Below are 21,290 nucleotides of genomic sequence, written 5' to 3' on the forward strand. Positions count from 1 at the left end.
GAAGTCTGGGTGCAGCATGGTTGTCAATTCTGTCTCCTCTTCCCTGCTTCCCTCTAGGGAGGTGTCTCCAAAATTTCCCCCACCTGCTAGATCCTCTGCCAGTGGGTTGGGTGTTCTCTGTGATCCTGGATCATCATTTCTTTTCAGGTTCTCAGAGTGTAGCAGGTCAATTAGGTGCCTTTGTCCACTTCTCAGTGTTAAGCTGCCTTTCTAGGCATATCTCAACCGGCTGATTTTTTTTAAACTGTTCATAACTCATTTTCCCTTTCCTCTGCACTTTTCTTTGTGCTCTTCCCTTATACAGTACTTGTTCTCACTGCTGTTGCCATTTATGGCAATTCACACTGTCATAGATCCCATACCACACATGCTGTCACTATAATGTCACAGTTTCAGGGTAACTGAACCCATATTCCCCTCCATGGTCCCTCGAGGCCACTCACTTAACATTTCAGTCTCCCAACCATCACCTCTTTTGGGCAGAAATCCGTGTCTCCCTCTCAACTGACTGGAGGTTTTAAGACTGTACAGTGTCCTGTCATACACGGTGATGTCCCCAGCAAGCCAGACTGCCTAAAGGCCAGCACCAGAGCTGAGCTTTCTCTCTGGGGACAATGACCAGTGTGCGCCAGCAGTTACAAGTTACCACCCAGCTCTGCCAAAGCAAAATACATTTATTCTTAGGTTAAGGGCATTAGTAAGAACAATAAATGAAGCAGAAATCACTTTCTTCCACATGGGGAGGGAGGGGTCTGATAAGCCAAAATCCCTTCCAACCCTTCAGCAAGGGTTGGTGCCTTTCCGTGGGCAGAAGGTCCTGTCTGTTTGCCAAATCTAAATGAAGCCCCTGAGTCTGTTTCAACTCAGCCTTTTATACACAAGTCTTGCTTTGTCCTCTAGACCACTGAAAATAGATAAAACCAGTCTCTCTCCCAATTCCCCAGAAGGTCAAATTCAAAAGCTAGGGAATACATAGCTAGCCTTAAAATTTTGCATTAATCACCCCCAAATGATTCCAAATTATCAAAGACAAACCTCACACCACCACCAGTGAGCCAGGAACATCCAAATGCACATCTATATTGATAAAATGGGCTATGAATATTCTATGAATCTCAGTATAATGGCTTTTTGAGGGTTTCATGCTTTAAACATGAAATACAATGTGGTTCCCAAAGATACAGCCTGTGGTTGTAATGTCTGTCACATCAAACAAAAATCTGTGACAGGTTTTGGAAAGGGCTGATTTGGAATTCAAACAGTGGTGAACTCCCCCCAAACCATTAGGCTTTTCAAATATGCCAGCAGACTCTGGAAAAGTCATATTTTCTAGAATGAAGAAGAACATTATTAGTTGTTCTAAGTATTAGAACGGCTGGATGTTCTTCCTCATAAGTTCCAAGCTATTAGTTGGAAGTTGTCTAGGTGCTTTTAGTATTGGACATCATCACTTTAGAGGAAATAAATAATTGTCTGTATTCACTTAAGGTGCTCCATTAATATAAATAATGCACAACAATAAAAAGAGGTCTGCAGAGTGTGGGAACTGAAATGAGTAAACATTCTTACAGGGCTTGTTACACAGAAAAGTCGAAGAAATTGAGCTGATTTCTCAATATAGAGAATAAGACTTTGGGTCCTTAGTGTTTAAGCCAATCTCTAACTACTAGAGATTAGGAAGAGACCTAATGTACATGGCAGATTATTCCACTTCTGCCTAATGCAAGGTTTCTTGCAACTTCCTCTTAAACATCTGGTACTGGCCACTTTTGGTGAGAGGATATTTGACTAGATAGGTCACAGTTCTCATCAATTATGGCAATTCCTGCGTTCTTATGAGATTAGAAATCCACTAAAGATCTTGCTATGTACATCTAATTTACCTGTGAAAGATTTAGATAACATAATGATGGGGTGTTACAGAAAAATCCTAAAATAGACTGCATGGTTTGAATGATAGAAGGACCATATTCATAATCATTAGCTGGCATGAAATCTTAGATTCAGAGCTTAATCCTGCACAACCAAAGTCAATGCAGGTTTTGTCATTTACTTCAATGAGAGCAGCATTGAGCACTTGGGACCAATCCTTTTTTCTTTGCTCATATGGAAATTCTCATGTAATAAATGGGACTACTTTCACAAATAAGGAAAGCAGGATTTGGCCAGCAAAACATTACTTTGCATGGGAAATAATTAGAGATTTCTATTGTTGATGTCCTTTTACAATGTTGAGCTATTGTATCATAGAAATTGCAAGTGTACATTGATCAGTGTCGGAAAGCTCTCAATGCATGAGGCTTTTGTATCTAATATTATATTCTTCCTTTGCTCTCTCCATCTTTAGATTTCTCTTCAAGAATATAGTTTAGAAGAAAATATAACAGCAGAAATTCAAAATGGTGGCATTTGCTAAAATGGAACATGAGGTGTGCCAAACCCGCAGAACACAATCTAAATATCAGAAAATTGGAGGTGAACAGGGAATGCACAAGGAGCTGCCTGATTTTCCTCAAAAAGCTATGAACATATGGAATGAGCTGCCAAATAAGGCCATTGAAGTAAGTAGTCTAATGAGTTAAAGAGAAAACCAGACAATTTTATGTAGATAAGGTGGATAGAAGAATACAATAAAGAAGCAGGGAGATGGAGTTAAGATACATTTAAATGAGATATGTTGAACCAAGTGTCTCTCTCTTTAAAATCCCAAGGTGTAAAAGATTTAATCTGATTGCCATGTATTTGGAATTATAATTTAAATACAGACTGTTGAATTTTAGTTATGTAATTTGAGACCGTGACTAAAAACATAGCAGGACAGAGCGCTAAAGTATCATAGAAAACAACACAAGTATTATTAATTTTATATGTTAGTATTTATAATCCTTTGGAGTACAGTACATTTGTGTGTGCATTTTTGTTATATAATAGAAGTTTCTATTACGCAATAATTACATGACTACAGCATACCGTATATCATGCCAGCCTCCGAATGATATTATGACAAGGTATAAAGGCACTCCTTAGTTTCCTGCATGTAAGGGGTTACAAGCCAGGTTCTCTGCCTAGCACATGGGTGGTCTGGGATTAGGGTGACCAGACAGCAAATGTGAAAAATCGGGACAGGGGATGGGGGGTAATAGGAGCGTATATAAGAAAAAGACCCAAAAATCAGGACTGTCCCTATAAAATCAGGACATCTGGTCACCCTATCTGGGATAGAGCTGTAAAAGAAAAGGGGATGTAGTTGCAAGGGAGCCACCTAGAGAAGAGGCATGTCGTATCCCCTCCAAGTTTGCTGAAATTTGGAAATGCCTCTGTTGGCTGTTACAAGTAATTTGGATTTTATCTGAACTCCCAGTCTGGTGTATCTGTTCACTGGCTTGCAAATATATTTTATAAGCTAGCTCTAAACACAGATCATTAACAAGATGCTGGGATAGAAACTTCTAAATCACTGGTTTAAATCCAGACCAGGACAGCAGTGAATTAAAATTGTTAACAACTGAAGGCTTTTCAGGGACCCATATGAAATGGACTGGTAATCTCAGTCCAGCTCCTTGTTGTTAGGTGCCCATATTAGAAGACAGCAAGCGTAACTGGTACCCTTGCTGGCAGTCTCAGCAGAGAAGCCAAAGACTGAACTGGCTTGGAGACCACTGCCTTATCACACCAGAGGTAATTATCCAAGTGTGAGATAGGAGGTGAAATCCTGGCCCCACTGAAGTCAGTGGCAAAATGCCTGTTGACTTCAGTGGGACCAGGATTTAACCCAAGGCATATTGGCACAGCAATGAAGGCGAGTGCTACATTGCCATTGCCCGTGTTGTTCCATGGACAAATAGAAGAATTCAGTCACTGGTATTATCAGTCCATTTACTTTTCACAAGCATTACATTCACTCCAAACATATTAGTGAATTTTCTTCTAATGGCCTTCCTCTTTCACAAAAGTTCAGACTTAGCCCCATTGAAGTTATACGTCCTTACAAAGAAGGTCTGAGAGAGTAGGAACTGGTTTGAATGGCTATTTTTTATTCCCTAGTATCAACAGAATTTATGAAACTATCTATTGCATGTAATTACTTTCTGTAGCTCACGCCTGTCTCCTCTTGCCCTTGCTGTGTGCGCAGAACTCTCAATTACATTAATGAAACCTGAGCATGTGCTTTGTGAGGAGAATAAATCCCCTATGTCATTTTGAGAAGTAGGAACTTGAACTGAGCGTATAAAGTGAGTCCAAAGGCCCATGGTAGCAGTTGCCTCCATACTGTTAACAGACTTGAAACTAAGGATCCTGTTCTATTTTCTCCTTATAATTAGATTTTTTCTACCCTACATATTCATGATCTATTGTGTATATTTACACATAAGAAGTGTTACCTAAATGTAAGTTAATTTTTTTTTACCATCAACAATTAATTTATGGAAACAATTCTTCCTGAAAACATTACATGTGTAGCTTTGTTTAATTAAAACAGAACATTTGCCATCTACAAATGTCACTGCCATCTGGTTGCACAAAGATTTGAAGTTATGCATTTTCAGAAGAAAACCCGTCTATGCTCTCACCTATCAATTATCAAAATTCATTCCAGAGAGACAGCCGTGTTCCCTCCTCACCCCTCAACATGAGAAAGCTAGCAAATGTTATCGGCTTTAATTAACATGAAAGAGCTTTAAAAAACAATGAAATAATAGATATGTTCATGAGAGATAATTATGTCATATAAGCATTCCCAAAAGTGCTGCTGGCTCCATTAGAAAGAACATTTTTCTTCTCAGTGAATGTTACAGACATGCAAGATATGGAAAAATGGCAGCATTCTCATCAGAGTTAAAAGCCTATGATATGTAGAAGGTTCCCGGCAAGGCACTGACTGACTGCAATAAATTACCAAGTGTGTGTTCTGTTTTCTGAAATGGGCTCGATTTATCATTTTATTGAAAAGGTTCCATTATGCTAATGTCTTATAAAATCACTTTCTGCTGTTGCTGGAAGGTCGAGAGGGGATGTACATTTTTACATTTAGAACCAGGAAGTAGTGTAGCAGAGCATTACCAAGGGTTAATAAGCCTAAAAGAAGACACATTGGATATGAGTCAACTTTCAAGGACTTTGTAATGTCAATTTTTTAATACAGTCCTAACTAAAGTGCAATAATGTTAGTATGTTTCTAAGTTTTCAGCCAGGTCTACAATGTAAACTTATAATGGTATCACGACGTCGCTCAGGGGTGTGAAAAATCCACCCCCCTGAGCAATGTTACACCAACCTAACTGCCAGCGTAGACAGCGCTATGTTGACAGTAGGGCTTCTCCTGTTGATATAGTTACTGCCTCTCATGGAGGTGGATTAATTATGCCAATGGGAGAAGTTCTCCTGTCCCATCTTCACTAAAGCGCTACAGAATCATTTTATTGAAAAGGTTCCATTATGCTAATGTCTTCTAAAATCATATCGTGTTAAGTGTAGACCTGACCTAACCAGTTTTTAAAAAACTTGATAGAAACAGTAATAGTTAATTACTAGTGGCTGAAAAAATCAGTAATTAGTACTAAGGGTTGTTTAGAAAACCTCATTTCAAAGAGGACCAAACTAAAGAGTGCCACATCTACTGGTGGCAACATGCTTTAAGGGTAATCAGATCTCATGCTTCAAGGGTGTGTCTGCAAGGGTCAAGAAAGAATACTTCATCTCTAAAAACAGCACTGCACAGTCGGAGTGCTGCATTCCAGAGTTAGGTTTCTTTCTTCTGAAAGATCAGGTATGGTACTGGCCACTGCCAAAGGAAGGATACTAGAGCTAGATAAAGTAATGGTTGGCACTACTATGGCAGCTCCTATGTTACCATCTCCTAGTTCTACTTAGATGTGATGATTTCCACAAAGTATCAATTCCCTCGGCTGGAAATAGGGATTATTTCCAGCAGAATAGAAGGAGACAGCTCCATGTGACCAGCAACCTCTCGGTGGAGCAACAGGAAGAGCTCTGTGGATCACCAGTGTTTCATCCATGGCCCACCGTTTGGGAACAACTGCACTAGAAACAGGTGAGCATAAAAAAAGCAAAGGTAGGCAGTATTTGGAAACCGGCTTCGGGTCTGGACCAAACTGTCAAACAAACTCTGGATCACATACCAAAAGCGTTTGGTAGGCCTAATTTGAAAAAAAATATGTATATATAAGAAGACTGCACCATATTATGGCCATGCTTTTCTCCTAACACATACATTGAATTCCAAATTACAAATACAGTTCCATTAGAAAACCAAATATTAGAAAATCAGTTCCTTCTTCATTTCCTGTTCAGGAATCACTGTTTCCTCTCCAACAGCTGATGTTACCAATATTTTAAACAGAGAGCACTGTCTTTCTTGCTCTAAGTGTTAGTAATGTGAATAAAACTTACCGGCAAAACAAAGATTCCTCCCTCTTCGCATTCTGTGTAGGTACTGGTCACAGTTATGGTTCTTGCATAATCATGGCTATCAGAGACATGGTAGTTCCAGGGGGCCCGGAAGAGGAAGAGAGAGAGTAGAGCCATGGCCACAAGTTTTCCCCATCACTGATCAAAAGATTAACAGAGCTGGGACTGCTCAAGGAGGACACACTGCACTCTTGCAAAGGGTGCAAGACTGGCTGCTGCAGCCCACGTTCTCCTGGAGGCATTTTGCCAGAATAGGGGACAATGTCTGTGGGAGTTACCACTGGGGTAACTTCCCACACCCTGCCATGGACAGTGCTGTAAGAGCCACAATTTAATTCCTATTCTATTACTGCCGTAGGATTGATCCTCAGACAGATTTTTCACTTCACCTTTAAATCAACAAACTTCTTAGAACACAACTTTTCCAGGCCCCAAATGAACATATACTCAAATATTATACCATACTATGTATTTTCTTTTAAATTAAAGCCAATTAAAGGATTTAACCCTATTACTAGAAAAACTGCCAGTGCTCCAAATCATAAAATACCATAGAAAACTGACTAGTTACATGAATTCATCTGGTGAAACAATACATTTGCTGTGTACCAGATGAATTATTCCATTTGCTTGTAGACCAATGGAGCTTCCTTTAAATGAATACCTGTCTAAAGAACTGAATTACCATACAGCTTTGCAACTCTGCATTAAACAGAATATTACTGCATAAAGAGAAAAAAACCAAACGCTATCCCGATGTATTCATACAAAAGTGAAAAAAAAAGTAAACTCAATGTAAATACTATGGTGCTTGCTTGTCATTAGACCTAGAGCTTGATAAAGCTTTTGGGGGGGAAAAAGAGCTAATTATTTAATGTAAACTGAAGAGGATACTGTTTTACCCACTTCAAGTATTAATTCACATTGATCAGCACGGACCTAAAGTAGATTTAGTTCATGAATTAATTTTATTATTAATCCATCAATGATTTCTCCCAATAAGCAAGGGGAAAATAACCCAAAAAACTATTCAGAGTAGTTTCCTTTTGAAAAGTGCTAGTAAATGACAGAAAAATCTGCTTAGAATACTTTTCTTTTTCTTTTTAAAATGAATGGTAAATTTTAGATATCCAGTTTTCTGACACAGCAGGCTAAAACAGGTCATGAGCAAAAAATAACTGCATCATTGTACTTGTCTTCATTTTGTCTGGTTCAGTTGTTGAGCAGTTATACGGGTTCATGTCCCACAGTATCAGTATAGATGTTCATGCAATGCTGGAGGCCATTTTGGATGGATCAGTGCCCACGTTTTGATGATATTCTCGAAGAGATGATGAGAAAAAACAGCAATATATTTTAGATCTAGGAGTACTCAGACTAATGCCATATTAAAATGGGGAAGTGGAGATGAACATCATACTGTTACCTGACCTGGAACTAATTTGACAGTATATGTTTAGAATTACTTGTCACATTTTTAAAACTACTTCAGAAACTTGGGTTGCCCACATGCTTCAAGCAAAATTGGGACACAAAGCACTTTCCTATCCTTTACAGGCTTCCTAACAATTCAAAGCACAATGCTAAATTATTTTATTACTGTATTTAAGTGAGAAGATGCTATCAAAAATGCCGTATAGATTATAAAATAACATAATTTTTTTAACAATTACACAACACAAATATATTCATATTTCAAATAACAGTCATAAAACTACAGTAATATCCTGAATTAAATATAAATTTTCTTACACCTCACCAGATTACATTTTGGATATTCTACCCGCCCTTACTCAAACTTTCTAGCATTACACAGGAAGGATGCCTTGAACGTAGACTCTGCAGCTCTAGTGAGGCCTTCACTACTAGTATGAAGAAGCAAATCCAAACTTGAGTGTCTTATTCTTATTTTTTACCTTTCTATGCCTGTGTCAATGGACACTTGTGCACCTCTTATGCTTTCCTTAGGCAGGATTAATGGAAAAAGGCCTTCTGACACAGTGGCAGCAGCTAAGCTGGGCTAAGGGCTAACCTCATTGGTGTGCCAGCTATAGTATTTATTTGCTTTGGCCCTTCTTCCAGCCATTCCTTCTAGTTTCTAATTTATATTAATTAATATCAACTTCCCAACTGTCTATGAGTTTTGGAGGTGTGGTCTATTTCACCACAATGAAAGCGGATACCTAGGAACATGGTTATAAATGGGGTATCTGTGCCCAGTATGATGGTGCCAACCTGCCCTATCATCTACAGCCCTGAGTGATTAAACTTATCCTGATTTTCACCAGTCTGGCACAACTACACACTGAGACAGTACAACTACACACTGAGAAGATGCAGGGTGGTGGTGGAATGTGATTTTGGCTGAATGAAGACAAGATGAAGCTGCTTACAGACTCATTTGGACTGTGATGTATATAGTGTCATATACATGATGGGGACTCCTTGTGTACTTCACAATACATGTGAAGATAAAAGGGAATATCTGGGGACAGAATGGATCAAGGACAATAAAGGTTTGAAGTCTACTTACAAACAACCACCTACTCCACTGCTTGATGCTGGTGCAGGGCCCATTACAGGATGCCTTGTACGCCCGCATTCTCAAGCTGCCTGGGGAGTATAGGGGGCAGGGAGGCTGATTAATGGTGTTGACTAACTGGAGTTGATGCTGCACCTTGGGCCAGGTGAGTGAAATGAAACTTAGGCTTGTATGATTTCTGTAAAAGAAATATGGTGGACTTGTCATTTTTTGTTTGTTGTAATTATCCATTGTAACTCCAGACCTCAGTATGTGACTAAACAAAGCTTTATTAAAGGTAAGCATATTTGGGCAGTTCAACACCTTTACAAAGGTGAGGAGGTGTGGAAAACAAAACAGGCAAGTACAAAATAGCAACAGGTACATGAAGGGATATAATAGTGAAAAAATCTCCAAACATCAAAGAACAAAATAAACTGAAAATAGCGATGTTCAGTTTTATATATCATTAGGGCATTGGTTCTTTCCTCTGCATTGGAATGGAAGTAGAATGCAGCAGATATTGCTTATGGTGTGTGGATTCATGTCTCATTGACTAGCTCCCCCATAACCAGAGATGTGCACAGGTTGAAGCACATGGTACCATGGAAGTGTTGGAAGTGATGGCATTGAGTATAGGTAGGCAGATGGTTTGCGTAGAACAGTTTTGAGTCAACTAGCTCACAATCCCCAGAAGTCTCTCAAGTTGGTCACACTGAAAAGCCAAGTCTCAGTTGCTCATCTCTCAATCATGGTGGAGTCACTTTGCCAGTATCTCTTTCATCTCAGGTTCACTTCTTCTCCAACTCCAATAGTTCCTTTCTTCTCTTTTCAGCCATCCCTATGTCCTTACACTGATGCCTGAGCTCCTTTTTGTGGTGCTGGTCTGCCCCTCAGAAGCAAATTCTGTGTGTCCAGGTCCTCCACAGCTTGTCCCTCAGATTCTGCAGCCTTTGGCTCACAGAGAGCAGACTCCTTGGCATCCTCCCCTCCCTCTCTGAATCTAAGGTATCTTGGGGGTTTTAACAAAGCAAAATAAAAGTTTGTGAATGTCCTTAGTCCCAGTATGGTCTTATACACTTTCTATATAGCTGGAAGAAAAAACAGCAACTTTTATCTCAAATGCCATTCCTTTTGCTAGCTCACAATGGCAGCTACCTTCTGCAGATTGCAAGCTTGATTAAAGCATATTCCAAGAAAAAGATCTGTGAATTACCAAAATCCTCCCACTTCCAAAAATTTCACTTTGATAGCGGAGACTTTAAGAGGAGGGAGGGGGGCATTCCCCATGAAACAGAACAGCATTGGTGATTATTTCAAACGTATTCCAGGGGCCATTATGCCCTTAGATAATGTAGTTCTGTTGGGGATCCAAGAATAAAAAAGGAAATATTTATTCCATGACTCTTGGTAGAGACCTTCTGGCTATACAAGGGAAATCCTTCTGTGACTTTTACTGGATGAACTGATGAATGACTGGAGTGAGTTTGAGTGTTACAGAGGAAGCAGAGGGAGGTTTCCTTGTCCAGAAATCTGACAGACCTCCTGCAATTTCTACTGAGTGAAAAATTCTGCTTCATCAAGAATGGAGCAAAATAAGATCTCCAACCTACTGGCTGCTATGATAGTGAGTACACTTTGCCTTAACGTGTTCTCCAGCCCTGAGGTGTTCTTCATAATACCTTTAAGGATTGTGTTCACACAAGTTATATTTTGCGTGGGCTGTGGTTGCAATGCTTTTTAACTTTTAATTTTTTTGTACTCGGGCAATGCTTTTATATTAATAAACTGCTACTGTTAGCTGCACCTTTTCAATTCCCCTCCCACTTCTTTGCCATGTAGAGCAGAGTGGTCAGTCACAAGGAAAGGAAAAAGTGATGGGAAAAGGGATGTATGTCATACAGCTATGTCTGTCCATGATTAAAGCAAGGGCCAAGTTTAGCCAACATATTTCGTAATATTCTTTATAATAATAACAAAAATGGTTGTGCTCATCTTATCCAGATGAGATACTGCATTCTCCTCTGGTTCTTCAAAGAGGTAGGTGATTTGAGCTTCTAACAACTGGTCTATACTTAAAACTTAGGCTGACGGATATACAAAATTCACCCCCCCCCATAGCTATGCCAACCTAACCACTAGTGTTGACGCAATTAGTGATAACAGCTAATTTAGACCCGATCATTTTATATGTACAGTTGGAATTATGTTTTCCAATGTGCATTACTTTGCATTTATCAACACTGAATTTCATCTGTCATTTTGTTGCCCAGTCACCCAATTTTGTGAGATCCCTTTGTAGCTCTTCGCAGTCTGCTTTGGACATAACTATCTTGAGTAGTTTTGTATCATATGCAAATTTTGCCACCTCACTGTTTACCCTTTTTTCTAAATCATTTATGAATATGTTGAATAGGACTGGTCCCAGTACAGACCCCTGGGACACCATTATTTACCTCTCTCCACTCTGAAAACTGACCTTTATTCCTACCCTTTGTTTCCTATCTTTTAACCAGTTAGCAATCCATGAAAGGACTTCCCTCTTATCCTATGACAGCTTACTTTGCCTAAGAGCTTTGTCAAAGGCTTTCTGAAAATCTAAGTACATTTTATCCACTGGATCTCCCTTGTCCACATGCTTGTCGACCCCCTCAAAGAATTATAGTAGATTAGTGAGGCATGATTTCCCTTTAATAAACCAAGTTGACTCTTCCCCAACAAATTATGTTCATCTATGTGTCTGACAATTTTGTTCTTTACTATAGTTTCAACTAGTTTGCCCAGTACTGAAGTCAGGCTTATTGGCCTGTAATTGCCGCAATCACCTCTGGAACCTTTTTAAAAATTGGCATCACATTAGCGATCCTCCAGACATTTGGTACAGAAGCTGATTTAAATGATAGGTTACAAATTACAGTTAGTAGTTCTGCAATTTCACATTTGAGTTCCTTCAGAACTCTTGAGTGAATATCATCTGGTCCTGGTAACTTATTATTGTTTAATTTATCAATTTGTTTCAAAACCTCCTCTAACAACACCTCAATCTGGGATAGTTCCTCAAATTTGTCACCTAAAAAGAATGGCTCAGATTTGGGAATCTCCCTCACATCCTCAGCTGTGAAGACTGATGCAAAGAATTCATTTAGTTTCTCTGCAATGGCTTTATTGTCCTTGAGTGCTCCATTAGCATCTCAATCATCCAGTTGCCCCACTGGTTGTTTAGCAGGCTTCCTGCTTCTGATGTATTTAAAGCAATTGTTGCTATTGCTTTTAGAGTCTTTGACTAGCTGTTCTTCAAATTCTTTTTTGGCCTTCCTAATTATATTTTTACATTTCACTTGCCACAGTTTATGCTCCTTTCTATTTTCCTCACTAGGATTTAACTTCCATTTTTTAAAGGATGCTTTTTTGCCTCTCACTGCTTCTTTTACTTTGTTGATTAGCCATGGTTGCACTTTTTTGGTTCTCTTACTATGTTTTTTAATTTGGGGTACACATTTAAGTTGAGCCTCTATTATGGTGTTTTTTAAAAGTCTCCATGCAGCTTGCAGGGATTTCACTTTTGGCACTGTACCTTTTAATTTCTGTTTAACTAACTTCCTCATTTTTGTGTAGCCCCCCTTTCAGAAATTAAATGATACTGCGTTGGGCTGCTGTGGTGTTTTTCCTGCAAGAGAGATGTTAAATTCAATTATATTATGGTCACTATTACCAAGCAGTGCAGCTATATTCACCTACTGGACCAGATCTGGTGCTCCACTTAGCGCTAAATCAACAATTGCTTCTCCTCTTGTGGGTTCCAGGACTAGCTTCCAAGAAACAGTTATTTAAGGTGACTTTATAATATAATATACCTATCTCATAGAACTGGCAGGGACCTTGAAAGGTCATCAAGTCAAGTCAAGTCCAGCCCCCTGCCTTCACTAGCAGGACCAAGTATTGATTTTTGCCCCAGATCCCTAATTGGCCCACCTAAGGATTGAACTCACAACACTGGGTTTAGCAGGCCAATGCTCAAACCACTGAGCTATTCCTCCCCCCACTATAATATAATATAATATAATATAATATAATATAATATAATATAATATAATATACAGTGAACATTTCCTCCCCTCTGGCTGACTGGTGACATTCTGTACTTCGACTACTAAATATCTTAAGAACATCTTTTGGAGAGAATCTTTCTGAAGATAACAAATTTCAACAGTCCTTTCTTGTCAGAAACCAAGGTTTTTGTGCTAAAAGAAAACAAAATCATCCTGCAGTAACAGAAAGAAGTATGCAAGGCTTTGGAATAAGCTGGAGCATGTTGGAGACTACTGGTACTGTTATGAAAGAATCACTCAGCAAATTAGAGTAGATGGTAATAAAGAATTAAAGGAGACCTTCACCTCTAAGTCACAAACTTAAATCTTTCATCCACCCACTGCTTTGTGGCCTATGTATGTGCACTGAGTTGATGCTTTGGTTCCAAGTGGATGTTTCTAAGGTGCAAAAATCACCATCACAACTGACAGCCTTTTGAGTAGTCTCGGTAGAAAAGCAATTGACTGAATAGTTTTTGGGACTAAACTGCTTTCTCACCCACAGGAGTGAGTGAGGCAAACTATTGAGGAGGTAAATGGAAGCTCTCATTGCAGATGCATATGATATATTTCTTTCGCGGGGTCGGGGGGAGGGGGGAAATGGAGGAGTTCACTCTCTACTACTATCAGTCTGATACATTTCACCAGCATTACATTCACTTAAAGAAAAAGGCAGAAATCCGTAAACAGGAATCAGATGTTTCAACCCTCAACAATGCAGGTGAGTGTGCAGCCACCAATTGATTAGAAGCAGAATATTTTTTTTACCTCTTTAATAACAGTGAGACTCATAGCAAACTGAGTAGAAAAGACCACCACAAAGTACCTGTCATTAACAACTAACCAGGCAGAAGTATCACTCAGAGCTAATCTACACTGATCCAGGTATGTCACTCAGGGGAGTGAAAAAATCCACGCCCTCTGAGCTATGTATTTAAGCGGACATAATCCCCAGTACAGACAGCACTAGGCTGATGGAAAAATTCTTCCGTCGACCGAATTACTGCCTCTAAGGAAGGTGGATTATCTACAGCAATAGGAGAACTCCTCCCATTGCTTCAGCGAGTGTCTACACTGAAGCGCTACAGCTGTGCTGCTGTAGTGTTTTAAATGTATACATAGTCTTTGTAAAACTGTCTCTTTATTTTGTTCATAAAATAAAGAAATTATTTAGCTGCATCACAGATAGACCTAGTTCATTGACCCGGGCAATCTACATTCAGTTACATTATCATCCTGCCATTGGGGGTCTTTGCTATGACAAATGAGCACACTTTGTTTTGTCAGAGACCTCGTGGAGACTGCGGAGTGTGAAAGAAACACAACATGAAAATATGAAGATGTGCCACAAGAAGCCTTAAACGTGTAAATTGCCCTACGATGTCAGGCAAAGTTATTAAGTTCATGTAAATATTTTATGCAGGAATAAAAAATAAATAAAAAGAAGAATTCAGCAGTTCACATCACAGTGCTTCAGACAACAAGCCCAATCTCATCATATCTGCCCCAACTGATCAGATTTAAATTAGCATGCACCCCTCTTGTCTCATTACTCATTCAGAATGTGAGATGTGCATCATTAAGCTAGGCACTAATTTGTTCCTAAACTGCACTCATTCATCATTAGTTGGCAGTGAGAGGTTGATCAAGTCAGTTGTGGAACACTTCCGTGGCCCACCCATGAATTGTACACTTTCTGCATGATTTACTTACGACACTCTCTAAACGTTATTTTAACAGTTTTGGTAACCCATATATTGTAAAGATGATTTTTTTGGTCAGGTTAATCTCAGAGGTTTCCTGTTTGCCTTACTTCTAAAATTGGACTCTTCTGCTTCTACAAAAAAAGTGTTTGTGTATTGATCTTTTAAACGGCATCTTCAATGAATTATCAAAAAAAGTCACCTCAGTGCTGTAGCGTTCCAAAGAGAGATTGTTACTCATTTAGGAGATGCATAATGGGGGATTATAGTAAGGATGTTTCCCCTTAGAAAACTGAAATATTATTTTAGGGATCCTTCTAAGAAAAATTGAGGCCTGGGAATCTCTTTCAAAATTCAGTTTAATTATTAATACACTGGCTCTTGATATTTTTGCCAATTTTTATGTTACTTCATTCATGCCAGATATAGATGCCAAGAATGAAGCATGGATATTGTAAACTGTAATTTTGTGAATAAGAACTTTTTAAATCCATACCATAAGTCATCTGTCTTTATATGTTAATTTGTGTTTGTCATGTCTTTAAAAAACTTTTATAGAAGTATTTTAATAAAATTTGTGAACATAAAACTGCCATAAAACTTGTAAATTAAATTAAATTAATATTTCAATGCATGAGCTGTCTAATATTCTAGTCAAGGAAACCAGTTTCAGCTTCAGTTACAAGAACAGACGGTGGTTGCTTCTTTTATTCATCCATAATACTAAATAGCATCATAAAAGTTAAGAAAAGGAAGAGCAAACCAATCAGTTCACCCCCCCCCAAGCATAGATACAACGTACCCTACTAGAAGACACAGCAAAAGTTCAGCTACATATTCACCGTAGATTATTGACATTGTATTGTTTGTTTAAAAGACTAAAAGAAACTGTGGCTGTGCCATTGCATAGAATGATCCCACTGTGAAGGATAAGTTTGCAACGTCAATGCTAAGTTTTGAATTGTACAGTCTCAGTGAGTTACCTGATTTATCAGATGGAAGGGAAATGCTGTTGTCTGTAGTATCCAGAATAACAGCCAGCCCTGCAGAATAAGATGGGAGGATGCTGGTACTAAGATCTACACGGGTTAGACTTTCAGGCTCTTTTTCCATGCCTCCTAGAATACCTCCAGCGTTGGCAGTTTCAACATCAGTCCTTTTCTGACCACTGTCTAGGGGACTCTGAACAATATGAACTATACTCTGCTGGGCCAAGTCACAGTTCTGAAAAACAAAAACAAAATCCCAAATATGATTGACACAAAGAAAAAAATCACTCTGTCTCCAATTTGGTATTTGTTTAGCCATTTCCAATCCATTTCATGTGGAATTTCAGTAAGCATTAACAGAGTTCAGAGAAAAGTGACAAATATAAATTGCAAGAATTAGGATTACTTGCACTGGCAACAGGTTCACAATGCTTACAAATTCTAAACATTTAAGAAAGAAATGGTGGACCAGAGCCAACAACTCTGAATAATTCGGTTGGCGGATGTACAGAGAGAAGTGTTATTAAGTCAGATGCTAAGAAAATTCAATCTATAAAATGCATTTTTACAGACAAGGATGAAAAAAGTTTATAATATTAATATTTAACAAAGCACAGGTGACCCCTTTTTTACTAACAATAATAACAGTTAGAAGTGTTCATAACAATGCTTGAATTAGTGTGTGTGAGGGATAAATGAAGTAATGCCATCCTCCCACTTCTTGCTGCCACATGTTGGAAAACTGAAAAAAAATTGCGGAGCATTGTCATTTTATTTTTTCCCAGTTTAAAACACTGTGCATGATAGATAGCGGTAAACACTACAGTTATATCATTTTACTTAATCATTCTAGACTTCCAAATTTGTTTGGAAGCCATGTTGTCTAGACTAAGAAAGTAGGCTCAAGACTTTTTTCTGTGTTTACAATTGCTATTAATTAAAACAAAATTAAAAGAGAAAACAAAATAAAGCTTTCAAAAGTGAAATAAAGAAAGTTATATGACAGTTAATAATAAGAACTGTATGCATTGAATGTAACTTGGAAATCTGAAAAGTTTATCAAAACCTGATAATTAAATTCAACAAATGTAATCCACAGTAATCCAATTATTCTGGCAAAGTGTCAATCTTGCATTATCCTACTGTTCTTAGGAAAAAGCTATTGTCCAAACAGATCTTAAAAGAGATGCTTTTTACGTTTCTCAAAGACCATTGCCAACACTAACTCTAAAGTCAGAAACATAAATATTTTCAACAATTACTTTGTTCCTTAAATCTAAATTTCAAACTATTTTTTCTCAGGTATTATTAACAAAAACAAACCATAAATCAAGTTTTCCCATATACATATACATACCTATATATGGTATTTTGAAAAGTAATGCCAAATACACAGTCTGAGTTATTTTAAAACTGCTCTTTCCCCTGAAATCCACCAATTAGTTATAAGCACAAGTAATTAATTAAGAAACATTTTTCTTCAAGTTTACCATACACTTATTTTTGAAACAAGCTCAGATAATAATAAACTCTTTAGGATTCTAATCTTTACATTTTAAAATCAAGATATTGCTTTCCTTTCTCTGAGCTTCTCGTAATTCAGATGGTATCAGATCATGTAGGTATTTTTTAATTCTTTGAAGTTACTGCATGTGCTCCCTCAGACATGCTTCCTTGTATTTTTGTGTGCCCATGGACCACAGCTTCCTGTTTAAGTAGAATGAACTATTCTCATGTGGTATCACAAATTCGTTTTTTGTCCCCACATTCCATATAATAAATTCCAGAGTCAATTTTGACAATCAGGTTGGGTTCACTCATGAGTCACCTAATGTGCCTGTGCAGGAGGAAAAGGGGTAGAAGGTGTCCTTGAGCACTGATAATTATTTATTTGCTCCCAATGTACCTTATCAATTTAACCTGGTATTAGATATCAACTCTATACGCATTCTGCAGCCCTTTCCACAGTTCATATTCAGCTGGGATCTTGAGAATCAGAGGGAACTTGCAGTTCAGTTAAAGATGTCACAATCACGATAATCTTTTCTAGTAGTGCAAAAGGGTTTCTCTATTCAGCCTGAAAGAAAGGGACGCTGCTTGTTTTTCTACAGGTCTTGGGTTTTCAAAAAGTCTTCCTCTCCCTCAGCGGCCAACTGGAATGGCATCTCAGTTGGCAACTCTTTCTAGATGCTCTTCATTTTATGAAAAGCAACATTTAAGGCCAGATAGGGCTTTTCACCCAATTGAGGGTGCACCCACTTATTACGTCTCTTCTCTCAAAAGATCCCAGATGAATCTGCACATTTCCCAAAGAAACTAATGAAATAAACAAATTACCATCTCATGACTGTTCCAGTAATTTAACAGTCCTTCAGATTACTGGGATTTCACTATTATACTTCTTGGATTCACAATGTAAATTTCTCTCTGAACACCTGGTTTTCACTCAGCATTTGTTTTTCTCCATCTCTCTCATTTGCGTGTAAACCAGATGTCCATCTTGAAACCTTTACAGCCCTCAGAGTGGTCCTTTCTGCTTTGCATAAAATAGGTTCTGATTAGTGCTGACCTTTTCACAGTTTTTAGCAGAAATTGTTCTCCAGGTGTTACCTCTATTGGCCCAGGCCTGTCTTTAACCATTATGACTGAGTTATATATAATGTGTTATATATAATAATAAATATATATAATTTCTACACAGAAATAAACTTGGCTATACCCCCCAAAGAATCATTTTGCTAACCTTCTTCAGCTTCATCACATTGGCTCTGTGTACACTGGTGTGATCTCGGTGGACAGTTGATTGGTTTGGAGGGAAGGGATGAACAATTATTTTGCAGGCCCACCCAGTTGTGTGGAGTGGCCCACAAAGGTGGAGTAACACAGCTGTCCCAGAATAACCCTGCATGTTTCTGTGTTGGGAAAAACCAATGGCAGTTAATATACAGACGGTCTGTATTAACTTTAGCTGGTTACACTTGTGGGTTTGGGTAGAATGGAAGAATCCTGAAAAGCTGGGTCAGATCCTCTGCCCCACTTTCTCTCTGCTCCCTCCAACTCTGTGGTGGTAATCATCTTAGAAATGCTATATACCAGGGGTGCCCAAACTTCAGCTTGCGAGCCACATGCGGCTCTTTTACAGTTAAAGTGCGGCTTGCAGTGCCCCCCACACCCGCACCCTGTTCTCTACCTACTAGACTGGGGCAGGGGGAGCACAGGGCTTCTGCTCTGCAGCAGGATGGTGGGGCTAGGGGCTTCAGCCCTGCGGGGAAGGGGGGGTCACGGGACTTCAGCAGGAGCGGGGCTGATGCCCTGAGCCCTGGCAGGCATGCCCGGCTCTCGAATTTCTGAAGATTATCGTATGCAGTTCAGAGGATCTGTATGTTTGGCCATCCCTGCTATACACTTTAGATAAATAATGAGGTACAAAACCAAGAGGATTCTGTAGGAATGGGGAAGAATATCATAGGGGCAGCATTGTCCCTTCCATGCGCTCCAGGGCTTAATGCAGACACTTCTCCACATATGGACATAGAGGGGAGAAAGTTGGCCCAGTTTCACTGATGTAAATCTAGAGTAGCTTCACTGAAGTTAATACAGTTACTAAAGATTTACACTGGTGTAACTAACAGCAGAATTTGTCCCATTATGAAAGTTAAATGTTACCAATCATCAGGTACATTTTTAATTGAACAAGGTTCCCTTATAGATATTTCAGCATACTTTGTAATCTTGGTTTCAGAGTAGCAGCCGTGTTAATCTGTATCCGCAAAAAGAACAGGAGTACTTGTGGCACCTTAGGCCTTGGCTACACTTACCCGGTAGTTCGGCAGCGAGCGATCGAACTTCTGGGTTCGACTTATCGCGTCTAGTCTGGACGCGATAAGTCGAACCCGGAAGTGCTCGCCGTCGACTGCGGTACTCCAGCTCGGCGAGAGGAGTACCGCGGAGTCGACGGGGGAGCCTGCCTGCCGAGTGTGGACCAAGGTAAGTTCAAACTAAGGTACTTCGAACTTCAGCTACGTTATTCACGTAGCTGAAGTTCCGTACCTTAGTTCGAATTAGGGGGTTAGTGTAGACCTGGCCTTAGAAACTAACAAATTTATTAGAGCATAAGCTTTCGTGGAGGGCTGTAGTCCACGAAAGCTTATGCTCTAATAAATTTGTTAGTCTCTAAGGTGCCACAAGTACTCCTGTTCTTTTTGTAATCTTGTTTTTTCACCAAAATCTGATAATTGTTGTTTAATTTTGGTTTGATTCGACATATTCCTTTGAATAATTTCTCAGCAAGTCTGTGTTTTTTTCTTTATATAATGCAATTCTAAAATATGAAAATCTGTTTTTTTATTGAATTTTTAATAACGCGCTTTTTCTCTAATGGAGCATTAACCCAGTCAGCAGAGATTTGTCAGAGTAAGGGCTTTGCAGACTTAATACTGAAACAATGCTGTTATTAGGTTTCAACTTGAAAGCATCATGTTATCACTAACAGACCTGCGGGTTTTTTTACATCTTGTTGCCCATAATATTTTTAACAGAATATATTTAAATTGCTTAATAAATTTAGTTCACCAACACAAAATCCATCACACATCTAGCTGTTATTTTGAAACTACTCTCAAAATAAAGACATTGTAACGATGTTGGGGTAGATGTGGGGTAAAATTTCCAAAAGTGTCTCAGTGACTTGGGAGCCTAAATTCATTTTTCAAAGGTGACTTAGGCACTTAGGTTCAGATCCTCCAAGGTATTAAAGCTTCTCACTCCCAAAATGGGAGTTAGGCATCTAAATTCCTTTGAACATCTAGGCCTTAGGCACCTAAAGCTCTATGAGAATAATGAAATTTGAAAATGATTTAGGGCCAGATTTTTAAAAAGTATTTAGGGGTTGCTGCAGTCAGGGTCTCAGCACCTGATTTAGGAGCCTCAATTTCATTTTTAAAAGATCTTTAGGCACTTAGGAATCTAAATGACAGTCAATGGGATTTAGACTCCTAAGTGCCTAACTCCCTTTAAAAATGAGATATAGGCTTCTAAACCAGTTAAGCATTGCAACACTGAGCAAAACAATGCCCAAACAACTTTAAAAATCTGGGCCTTGGGCACTTAGGAAAATTTTATCTCTGGTATAAATAATTAAGCAATTACTTATATCAGATTTCTGATGAATTTGTTGAATTTCAGGAGCTTAGCCTAAAGTACTGAGCCAACATTTCTTTTATTTGTATATGGCCAGATTATGTTGCCATAGCTCAATTTAAGTAGTACCTAATTCTCCAGTTTGTCCCATTGGTTTCAAAGTACTTCTCAGCATGAGTAAGGGCTGCAGAATCTGGATGATTAAATTCTATTTTGATTAATAAAAGTTAAGATAAATAAGAAATTACAGAAAGTAAAATAAATATGGTTACATAATAGTGTTAAAAAAGTTTAAATGAATTAATTTAATATGGTATGTCAACATTCTTAAAGAAGAAATACATTAAACTGCAAGCAAACAAAATTGTATCACAAAATGCTAAACTTGTTCTGTACTATTCTGAAAGGATTTTGGTACCAA

The 21,290-nt window shown here is 38.6% G+C and overlaps 1 protein-coding gene across 6 annotated transcripts in view; it reads right to left on the reverse strand.

Moving 5' to 3' along the window:
- Nucleotides 1-21,290, reverse strand: part of PRKN (parkin RBR E3 ubiquitin protein ligase) — a 1,174,462-nt gene that overhangs the window by 758,710 nt on the left and 394,462 nt on the right. For all 6 annotated transcript variants that reach the window (XM_065590384.1, XM_065590382.1, XM_065590383.1 and 3 more), the window contains exon 3: nt 15,725-15,965. In XM_065590384.1, coding sequence (XP_065446456.1) covers nt 15,725-15,965 — 241 coding nt within the window. The remainder of the gene's footprint in view (nt 1-15,724; nt 15,966-21,290) is intronic.

This window comes from Chrysemys picta, chromosome 3, assembly GCF_011386835.1.
Source record: "Chrysemys picta bellii isolate R12L10 chromosome 3, ASM1138683v2, whole genome shotgun sequence".
NCBI lineage: Eukaryota > Metazoa > Chordata > Testudines > Emydidae > Chrysemys > Chrysemys picta.